This window comes from Acomys minous (genome assembly GCF_964271855.1).
Source record: "Acomys minous genome assembly, chromosome: 10".
Taxonomy (NCBI): Eukaryota; Metazoa; Chordata; class Mammalia; order Rodentia; family Muridae; genus Acomys; species Acomys minous.
The window spans coordinates 109,546,882-109,558,427 of NC_140491.1; the positions used below are offsets into that span (position 1 = coordinate 109,546,882).

At 44.6% G+C, this 11,546-nt stretch overlaps 1 protein-coding gene across 1 annotated transcript; it reads left to right on the forward strand.

The window, feature by feature from the left end:
• The first annotated feature begins 642 nt into the window (after nt 1–642).
• HOXD1 (homeobox D1) lies at nt 643–2,731 on the forward strand. Its single transcript, XM_084798290.1, has 2 exons — nt 643–1,386; nt 1,700–2,731. The coding sequence occupies exons 1-2, from the start codon at nt 732–734 to the stop codon at nt 2,041–2,043; spliced, it is 999 nt and encodes a 332-aa protein (XP_084654416.1). The 5' UTR covers nt 643–731; the 3' UTR covers nt 2,044–2,731.
• Nucleotides 2,732–11,546: the final 8,815 nt, after the last annotated feature.

An 11,546-nucleotide genomic window follows, 5' to 3' on the forward strand; every position in this document is an offset into this window, starting at 1 on the left:
CGCCAAGAATTGGAAGGGGAACTGAAGGGAACGGATGCTAGTGAAAATGATTTCATTCCCGTCCTAGGAGGTTCCAGGAGTCGTCCTTGAGGCAGAAAAAAGGTTGAAAAGGCAACGTCTTGCTTTAGGTTTAGGACAGGAGTGATTCCTGGGCCAAGAAAACCCAGAGGGAGGGGGGAGGGGAGGGGGGGAAGGGGGCAAGAGTAACTTGACCTTCTCAGGAGGACTGGGTAGAGTCCCCGCAGCGTAAAGACAAAACTCCTACCCAGCCTCCTCCAAGTCTACCCCGCTGGTCCCAGGGGTTGGGGGTGGGGGTTCAGAGAGAGACTATCCCTGACCTGTGGTTGCATCCCTTGCCCTTTCTCCTCCCGCAATACCTGTCCAGGGAGCGGGTGTCCAGAGCTCTTGCCCCGCCCTTCCCAGGCCTCTCTGAGCCGGCGCCGCTCTCCCCGGGCCTGGGCGGAGGCTCCCCCGCAGCTCAGGCTAAGTTGGCCTTGGGGCAGGAGCGAGGAACCGCACTCAAGTCCGTCCGGGCCAGTGCGGGGAAGGCACCGATTGGCCGCCTGGCGCCACGTGGCCCTCGCCGCCGGTATATGAGGCCAGTTATTTACCTCGGGCTCGCTCGCCTAATGGCTCGGCGAGGGCAGCGGGGGTAGCGGGAAGGCGGGGCTGCGCGGACCTGCAGGGTGCGGTGGCGCCGGGGCCGCGGCTTGCGCCCTGTAGAGCGAGCCATGAGTTCGTACCTGGAGTACGTGTCGTGCGCCAGCGGCGGCAGCGGAGGAGTAGGCGCCGACGTGCTGGGCTTCGCACCCAAGTTCTGCCGCGCCGACGCGCGCCCCGTGGCCCTGCAGCCCGCCTTCCCCCTGGGCAGCGGTGAAGGCGCTTTCCTAAGCTGCCTGCCCCTGGCCGCCGCCCGGTCCGCGCCGTCGCCCCCCGCACTCCCCGCGCAACCCTCGGGCCCGCAACCCGCCGCGCCCCGATACTCGCCCTGTACCCTGGAAGGCGCCTACGAGCGGGGCGGCGCACCTGCCTCTGCGCCAGCTGCAGACTACGGCTTCTTGGGGTCCGGGCCAGCGTTCGACTTCCCAGGCTCACTTGGAAGAGCGGCGGACGACGGTGGGGCGCACGTCCACTATGCCACCTCGGCGGTCTTCTCCGGCGGAGGATCTTTCCTGCTCAGCGGCCAGGTGGACTTCGCTGCCTTTGGAGAGGCTGGCCCCTTCCCTGCGTGTCTCAAGGAGCACGCGGACGGCCACTCGGGGCCCTTTAAGACTGCATCCCCGGCCCCCGGAGCCTGCCCCAAGCCCGCTTCTCCCACCTCCGGCCTCCCGGCGGCCTTCAACACTTTCGAGTGGATGAAAGTGAAGAGGAACGCCCCCAAGAAAAGTAAGGAGGTGGGCGCTGGAGGGAGGCAGCAGGGGTCGGGACGAACCTCCTTCATCCTGCAAAGGCAGGAGCGTGTGGCCGCCGGGCCCCTGGATAGAGCTTCTGCCCCTAAGCGGTCAGAGCCTGGGGTCAGAAAATGCCCCAGGCGCTGAGAAAATTAGGACAAAGACTCTCAGTAGAGCGCTTATTCTGGTATAGCTGTGTCTATCACTCACGAGGGCCGCGCTAGGACTTTGATCCTAATTCTTAGTCCCACTGGATAGTTCCAGCATCCCCCCCCCCTCGCCCCACTGACACCTTCCTTGTCTTTAAGTCGCAGGCAAACTCTCCGAATACGGAGCCGCAAGCCCCTCCAGTGCCATCCGTACGAATTTCAGCACCAAGCAACTGACAGAGCTGGAGAAGGAGTTTCATTTCAATAAGTACCTAACTAGAGCCCGACGCATCGAAATAGCCAACTGCTTGCAGCTGAATGACACCCAGGTCAAAATCTGGTTCCAGAACCGTAGGATGAAACAGAAGAAAAGGGAACGGGAGGGGCTTCTGGCCACAGCTGCCTCTGTGGCGTCGCTTCAGCTTCCCCGGTCAGAAACAAGTCCCAGCAAATCTGGCAGGAACCTAGGAAGAAGCCCTTCTCAGTGTCCAGAGCCTTCCTGAGGCTGAGGACCTCTGGCCTACAAAAGTCACAGACTGCCCCCACCCTTGTATAGACTTAGGAGCTCAGTTCGGGCTGGCGGTGGGCGTGGGCAGAGTTAGTACAGGTTTTACTTGGCAAAGGAACTGTCTAAATTGCCTTCTGAGTTCCAGAGGCTGCGTATAGAGATATTATTTTGATATCTCTTATTTGCATATTAATTTTGCCTTGTCAGAGAAAAGGTGTCTAGCTCCCAGCCTATATGCTGCTTTGTTAGTGATGTACAATTCTTTGGTGCAGAGTGGCAGGCCTTCTTAGAGGTTGAGTTCTGTCAACCCTCTGATGTGACCAGAAAAGCACCTCTCTGAAGTTATTTCCGTTTTAATTTCTAGGACAGACTACATATATTCAGCTTCTTGGGATGACCAAAGCTAGTTAGGGTCTCCTTGATGTAGCTAAGCTACTTCAATGGTGATCGCCATGTTGCACTCCAGTTTGTTTGTTTGTTTAAAGTGGCTCCTACCTCTTCATGTGCCTGAGTGAAGATACAATCGCTGTTTAATTAGTAGCTGAACAAATCCACAGGGCGGATAGGGGTTAAACCCTGAATTGTACTTTGGCATCGGTTACCCAAACTCCAACTGTAAATATATACAGTATGTATATTTTTGAAAGATTTGCTTGCAGTGACCCTATATATGACATTTAATGTCATGCATAGCATGTAAAGGTTTTGACTTTTTGGTAATAAAAGTTACAGAATATACTATTCTCAGCCTTTTTTTTAAACCACCTCTTTTATTTTGATTCCTTAAGCTGATTCAGTCTCCTCCATTTGAAATTGCTTGACTGTAGTAAAATGGGAATTTGTTTACATTTGTAACCTAAAAGTACCTCCACCTCTTCCTCCTCCTTTGCTTCTTCTTTGTTTTTGCTTTTTTGTTTTTTGAAAGTTTCTCTGTGTAGCCCTGAATACCCTGGAACTCACTCTGTAGACCCAGCTGTCCTTGAATTCTGAGATCTGCCTGTCTCTGCATCCCAAGTGCTTGGATCAAAAGTTTGCCATTATGACTGGCGGAAGTAACAGTTCTTACAGGTTATATATGCAAAGCAAATTATCTATTATCATCTGGGTAAATCAGGTAGAGAAGTACTCTGCTAAATTCAAAATACCTAAGGAAGTAATTCATCTACCTTAGCTTTATTGTGGATATACACATTAACTCCAGAGACACTTGGGGAGATCTGCTGTCCTCACAAAAGGAGGAGGAAAGGTGACATGAAGACTTTGTTTCTTCATCCTTCTGTGTTTTCTGAGAAAAACATCTTCTCATTAAAAAAAAAACTCTCAGTGACCTATTTCTCATCTCCTGTCAAGGGTCATAAAGGAGACTGGGAGAGGCGGATAGTAAGAGCATCCTTTTCCTATAACCTAGACCAAGCTCTGGCTCAGAACACAGGGTACTTGCCTGTTTTTGTTTGTTTTAGTTTTAGAGACAGGGTTGTGTAGCCCTTGGTGTTCTGCATCTTGCTCTGTAGTTCAGGCTGTCCTCACACTCACAGAGATCCACCTGCTTCTGCCTCCCGAGTGCTGGGATTACAGATGTGCACCACCACCGCCTGTTTTTAATAGTGGAACATTTTCAAATTACTTGTCTGTTTTAAACAGTGGAATACTTTCAAATTGATTCCTTAGGAGAGGTACGATTTGAAATCTGGCAAGAAGGTAAATTTAAAAAAAAATAAACAAAACACAAAACCCGTTATTCTTATTTTCACTCAGCCTCCCCCCTCCAGAAGGTGCCCACAGTCAACAAACCGTCTGCGCTAGCTCATATTCATATAAGTATGAAGAAAAATGCAACACAAACACATAAGAGCAAGTGGGTGCTTCATACAATTATCAAGTGAGGGCATTTCCCCTGCTTCATCCCCATTTCCTTAAGATCTCCATGTAGTCCAACAGAAGGCTTAGAGATCCACTATGCTTCTAGACTTCGGTATACATGCTCCCCAGCTGTAATCATTTACAAGTCTAAACAACAGTGGGAGATTTCTTTTCTTGACCAAGAGCAAGGTGATAGTTGTGTTGGGAACTTGAAATTACCTTTGAATTCTTGTCCTTTCTCTTACTATTTACTGGAGTTGAAGTAATACCAGCTCTAGCAATCTCAGCTGATGGGGTGGGGGGCAGCGTGAGATCACTTTAAAAGTAGGCCCATCAATACTGTTCATACATTTTATTATCTGCCCCTCAATACCTTGATGTAATCAGATATTGCTGAAAACAGCTGCTTCCTCTCTTCGATCTGCAGCTCTTTGAATAGACTTGTTAGAAGTCCTACTTATCTGCTCCTTTTTAGTCACCTCTAGAATTTCCTGCTGTGGCCTTTGACATGACAATGTTTCCTTTTTGACAAGCATTGAAATACCTAAACAAAACCCAATGCCACACTTGGTCGTTTCTTCAGTCTCCCACCCATTCTCTGACAAAGTAAAGCGTCTCCTCATGAAGCTGGCCCTAGCTCTTAACAGCCCTGATGGATGCTTTCCTTGATGAAGGTGGCTATTTTGACATTCATATAATGCTGGTCTATGAATCAGGCCAATATTAGCTATTTTTGACCAACCCCAGGGATCTTTAAAAGCTTTCTTAATGCAGATCACTATACAGCTATATTCAGTATTAGGAAGAGTCCTGGCTGAAGATGGGGACGAACTAGGTGACCTTTGGAGATCTCTTCCAGGAAGGAAAACACTTCAGAAAATGCTACAACTCAGTGACTTCTGTGCATTTGTTTTTAAGACTGTCATGGGGGGAGAGCTTATTTCTAGGGAAGGAAGAATAGTCTGTAGGATCACAGTGATGCTGTAGGGATACAGAAAACATGGATTTCAGACATCGTCAGGCACACCTTATCATGTGACTCACTTACAGAACGCCCTTCTTCCCATCATTCTGTGCTGTTTTACCTCAGCTATCTTTGTAGCCTCAGGCTGCCATGCAAATGTTAGCCACTAAAACAGCCCCACTTCTACCTTACAAGATTCCAAACTAAATATGCTAATTCACCCTCCAGAGATCTATTATAAGAATGAATACACAGCAGACAGTCCTGGCTGTTGTATAATTAACCATTCAATGTTCCCTTGTCTTCACATAATGACTGAGTGTCTACTTTGCTGGATTCAGAATCATTGGGAGGAAAAAGAGAGCACTGAATAGCATAAAATTTTCCTAACTTGACTACAGGTAGATGAAGGCCTTTCTGATGGAAAAACCTAAAGCAATGTCACCTTAGACTGTCAAGAAGTTAGTTATGACTGGTTTATTCTGTCTCAAACCTGTGTATGATGAGGCCCAAGACAAAAAGAGGTTATGTCTGAGCATCGTGTCATCACAGGAAGATAAGCAGGCTCAGGCATGTTCCATCAGCTTCAAAGTTCTTAATTATTTCTCATGGCTGAAGGAGTGCTCTGTATCAGCTGAATATTGAATTTGCAAACCTCAGGATCTAATCAGCTTCTCCAAGATGCTTAGCCTGACCACAGACCTCTCAACAAGAAAAATGCCCACTGTTGAAACTTTATTTGTGGTTTTAAAGTAAAACCATGGTGGACATATCTCACAAATAATGATAAATCTCTATCTAAATAGAAATCAAGATTTCATAGTTTTTTACCTCTATCCTGCTTCCAAGATATGAAAATGCAATAAATATGCAAAACAGCTCCATTGAGCATCTCATTTGTAACTGCTTCTTAAATTACCCTTGTTGCTTAGAAATATAATTTCAATAGAAACTGTTAAATTAAATTAAATAATAAACTAAGAGGAAAGAGATCCTAAATATTCATATGAAAAGGACTATCTGTCACTTAGCTTGTAGAAGTTTCAACATTATCTTTTCTGCTTTGAAAGCTATTATTGATATCGTTTGGAAAGGGGGGTGGGCCAGAAAGTGGTCATCTGGACTTGCAATAGGTAATGAAGCAGGCCACTGACACTTTTGAGGCATTCTTAGGGGACAATGAACCGCTGAGTACATCCTATCATCAGAAGACTTTTAGAGCCAGCTGGGTGGTGGTGCACACACATAATCCCAGCACTTGGGAGGCAGAGGTAGGTTGGTCTCTATATGTTTGAGGCCAGCCTGGTTTACAAAGTGAGCTCCAGGACAGCCAACACTATATGGAGAAACCCCATCTTGAAAAACCATTAAAAAGAAGAAGAAGAAGAAGAAGAAGAAGAAGAAGAAGAAGAAGAAGAAGAAGAAGAAAAAGAAGAAGAAGAAGAAGAAGAGAGAGTGTGTGTGTGTGTGTGTGTGTGTGTGTGTGTGTGTGAGAGAGAGAGAGAGAGAGAGAGAGAGAGAGAGAGAGAGAGAGAGAGAGAGAAGCTCTATAGAGCCTACATTTACCCAGTTTGGGAAGGTGTCATTAAGAAGACAAATACAAAAGTATGAATGAAGGACAGGCTTTCATGGGACCAGAAAGGGTCTAGATGAATGAGCCTTAACTCTTGTTGGGTTCATACCAATGGTTCTCCACCTCTCCCTTGAACTGGTTGCTTTACACGGCCGTGTTGAGAGCCATTGTTGCCCTTTCCAGGAGCCAGAACCATCGTCCACTTCCTTCAAATGCATCAGATAGCAAATAAAAGGAGGAGAGGGCTGGTTGGCACTCTACAGCACCCTCAGAGAAAGCGTTTCGAGCCCCTGTACTCTTCGGGCCACTGGCCTGCCTACATCACTGCTGAGAACTGGAGCCCCCTCTCAGCTCGCAGGTCCCCTGCCGTGAGCTTTTTGCTTCTGAGATGACAGAGAAAGGGCTGGATGGGGGCATCAGAGCTTCATTGTTAATTTCCAGGATGGATGCAGTCACTGAGGCTGAATGACCTTGACATAAGGACACCACTGGAAGGCGGTGGTGGTCTGGAGTTTATCATCAGATGTGTTTTATAACTAAAAGAAAAATATAACTTCCTTGGTCCCAGCTTGTCCTATGAAACAAAGGTGACTGCTATGGGTGGTCACTGACTATCCCTGTGACCCTTGTGTTTCTCTGCAAGCCTTTACTCTGTTGGCAATCACTGAAAAGACCACTTAACTGTTACTAAGTTTTGTAGATTAATTTTGACAGGGGGTGTGTTTTAAGTTCATGTCTGAGGCTTTTGAAAGTAATCTATCTGGCTTCAGAACTTGTATGTGTATCAACTATGGTGTGCTTCTCACTGCTGTAGGTTTGAATAAAAAGCTACGAGGACAGGCCTGCCGGTAGTTTCTGCCTCCTCTTGAATAGCTAAACTGGGATCTAATACGAGATTTTTCAAGTGGAGGTATTTAAAAAAAATACCTCTGTTTTCAGATTCTAAGACTCCTTGCCTTGCTTTTATCTTTCAATGTTGATAACTTCCAGAACAGGAAAAGCCTTGAATCCTCCCTTTTCCCTTAAGATGTGTGGGATCCCAAGCGAATGGGTGTGTGGATACCCAAACCTCCCCTCCTTTCCATTTGCCTCTAGAAGGTCCCTTCTCCATTCACCTTAGAATGTCTGGCGCCATTTTCCTTGGCGCCTTGAACCATTGGTTCAGGTTTTATGACCTCCCACTCAGCCGTGCCCAGGTACCTGGCTGGTTTCTTTGATTCTGGTCCTCACTCAAGGCAACTCATTTGAAATCTTGGCCTTGGATGAGGGTTTGCCCTTGAAGGGGATTTTGGTAGCGGAGTCTCTTCTCTCTTTCCTGTGTTGGCCATGAAATGAGGAACTTTGCTGCTCCATGTACTCCCAACCGGGACATATTTTCTTGCCAAAGGATAAAAGAAATGGGACCAATAGGATATGGGCTGAAATCTCCAACACTGTGAGCCGAAATGAGCCTTTCCTCTTTTTAAGTTCATTATCTATGGTGCTTTATTAGACTAACAGAAAGCTAAGTAAAACAATATGTGTGATGCTGAGAACTCATTGGATTAAGGGTACAAGGCTAAGGAAGTAATAAAGGATGATAATCAGATACTTCCTAATGTAGTGGCTCATCCCAGGCAATGGTACAGTGAAATCTATGGTAACATCTCTTCAGTTTTCTGCCATCCACAGTGATATGTGAATTCATACTCATAGTACTTTGGGGGTTGTCAAAAATTAAAATGTGGAACTCTACAGGGCTGAATTTATCATTAAAAACATTTATTTTAATTTTTAAGAGTTTTATATGAGTCCTATACTTACATTATTTTACCACACACTGTTTCCCTTCCAACTTTTCCCATGTTCCCCTATTCTCTCTCAACTTCATGACCTTTTCTTCTTTAATTATTATTCTTATATATCATCTATCTATCTATTTATCTATCCATCACCTATCTATCTATCTATCTATCCATCTATCCACCCATTTATCTGTCTTCCTGTCTACATATTTATCTATTTCCGTATGTGCATATAAATATAACCTGCTGAGTCCACTTATTATTGCTCATACGTACATGTGTTTAGTGTTGACCTCTCGGGACTGGATAGCCTATCAGTGTACTTGCTTCTGGAGAAGACCATCCCTCTCTTAGCAGCCATTAACTGCCTGTAGGTCTTTATCTAGGAGTGGGGTCTTGTGCGATTTCCTCATCCGTAGTGCGATGTCAGTTGGTGTTGTCCTTTGTCTAGGTGGCCATGTTGTTCATATTTCATGGGTGCAGTTCTCTGTTGTGTATATTTTGTGGCAGTCCTGATCCTCTGACTCTTTCCATTCCTTCTTCTGTGAACCTTAGCTATAGGGATTGTATTGTGGATGTATCAGTAGGCGATCAGTACTCACAGTCAGTGGTTCTCTGCATCTTGACCAGCTGTGGGCTTCTGTGATGGGCTCCATCTGTTGTGAAAAGGGAGGGATAATGAACACTAAGGATGATAGTAAAAGTCATAGGGAAACAATTATATATATATGTATATATATATATATATATATACAATTTAAATAATGTTATGCCACTTGGGGTCATAAGGACTCCCCCGAAGAACCATAGATTATCTAATAGAATCTTAGTGCCAAGCATGGGAAACCTCCCTTTGAGTTGTGCATCAGGGGAGTCCAAAGGACCCTCCAAACAATATAGGCCCTGGCCATTGCCCATAGTCGCCTTCTGGAACCTGAAGGTAAGACCCTATTAATGAAGGTACCACTCACTTCTAACACAGGACTCAGACGAACCAAGCTGTGACTGACCTGGAAGCCTCCTCCTCCCCGAGGACTATCTCTCGTAGTATGTTAACATGATATGTAAGATGCCAAAGGAGAAAAGCAATCAGCAATCCTACTGAGCTGTAAAGCCTATGAACTACAGCAATAACCAGCATGGCAAGATACACACACACAAGGGTATAATAGTGGCACTTACATCTTGGTGGTAACCAACAGACACCTAATTGGATGTAAGGACTGTTGAATAGAAAATAATTCATGCTTAGTACTGTAAACCTTACTAACTACATGCGGCTGATGAGGCCATGAACATAATACTGCACTTTTCCTAAGCAAGTATAGTTCCCAACTGTATTATAAATACCTACCTTTATATCCACAAATAACTGTAGAACTCTCATCATCAAATAAGCTTTTTATATTCCTTCCAGAAGACAAGATCCATTATTAATTTATTTACTTTAGACACGGTCTCATTTTGTAGTCTGGAATGCGGTATGTAGATCAAGCTGGCCTTGAACTCACAGAGTTCCACTTGATTCTGCCTCACAAGTGCTGGGACTAAACGAGTGCCCCACTTTGTCTGGCTATTTTTTAAAAAATGTATGATTTTACTTCATGCATACGAGCACTTTAGCTGCATGTATGCTTGTATTACCACAAGCAAAGTGCTTGAGGACGCCAAAAGAGGGTATTGGATTCACTAACTGGAGTTATGAATGAATGTGAGCCACCATGTTGGTGCTGGGAATCAAACCCAGGTCCTCTGAAGAGCAGACAGTGCTCTTAAGTGCTGAGCCATCTCTCTGGCTGCTGTCTGGCTATTTTTAAAGAATGATGTATTCTGGCCAAGGGGTGCTTTTGAGTGGTGCAGGCCTTTAATCCCAGCACTGGGTAGTCAGAGGCAGGTGGATTGCAATGATATCAAGGCTAGCTTGATCTACATAGTGAATCTAGAACAGTCAGGACTACACAGTGAGACCCTGTCTCCCCATCCCTTCCCCCCAATCAAATATTCTTTATTTTTATTCAATTGCTATATTTCATAGACACTGAAGTTAAAAAACAATCAGCCAGTCACAATCTTTCTTTTCTGTTTTTTTTTCTCTTTTTTGAGACAGGGTTTCTCTATGTAGCCTTGGTTGTCCTAGACTCGCTTTGTAGACCAGGCTGGCCTCGAACTCACAGTGATCCGCCTGCCTCTGCCTCCCAAGTGCTGGGATTAAAGGCGTGCGCCACCACGCCCAGCTCAGCCAGTCACATTCTTAATTGTGTTGATGTAGAAAGAAGAAAGTTTGCCTGGATCTGTTCTGTGAGTAGGGGATTGTGAATTTTCTTAGTTGTATACTAAGCTATTTCTATTGCAAGTCTATTAAAGTCTGACCTTAGAGTGAAACAAACAAACAAACAAACAAATAATTAAACAAAGATGGCACAAAAAGGACATTTTGAAGTCTAATAAATATATAGAGTAAAATTTTTGGTAAATAAAACTTTATTTTTCCTAATTGCTTATCATCTGATTGTCAGAACAGAGTTACTATTCAATAGATTATGTGAATGATTAATATATACACAGATCTTTACATTTTCTCTTATATTTGAAATGGAAGTTGTGTTTCAGGTGGGTGAAGTGTGCAATACACAGGTTAAGAAAATTTGTAGCTAAGGTAAATTTAATGTCAATAAATAAAATGAGCCCCAAAGGACAAATTAAAAATTTAGTACTTTGTATTCAGACACAGACAGTATACTAAAACTCTTAAGTTAACCTAAAAAGCAATTCCACCTACCAAGATTTGGTCTTCTGCTTTGACTGCAAGTAAAAACACACCTACAGCAGAATGATCTATTTTTTTCTCTAGCAGCATATGGTTCCCCTGCAAACTTTAAAAACAGCTGTGTCTGTATCTCTGAAGATGCCTTGGAAATTGTCACAGAAGGGACGTTATCTGAGAATATTTTGAATCCGTTTTTATGGAAATTTGTACTATTTGGTTTTGTCTTAGATTTTGATGATTTTTGTAAGAGAAGTGTTGTTAAATGCCTGTCCCTACTACCACAGTAACAAGGGTTGCTCCAAGGGTTGCAAATGAGGGAGGAAAGTTTCAGATTTTCCAATCCTACCAGTTGTAGCTATAAAATGTTACTAAACTTTCTTAGCAGGAGGCAGAGACAGGTGGATCTCTGAGTTCAAGGCCAGCCTGGTCTATGGAGTGTGAGTTCCAGTGCTACACAGGGAAACCCTGTCTCTGTCTTGGGGAAATAAAAGCTTAAGACTGCTTCACTAAGGAGCACTCTTATAAAATTCAAAATGACATTTGGATTGCT

Coding starts and splice junctions, on each gene's coding strand:
- HOXD1 (XM_084798290.1), top strand. CDS start 732: ATGAGTTCGTACCTGGAGTACGTGTCGTGCGCCAGCGGCGGCAGCGGA. Junction 1,387..1,699: donor GAGGAACGCCCCCAAGAAAA/GTAAGGAGGTGG, acceptor CTTGTCTTTAAG/TCGCAGGCAAACTCTCCGAA.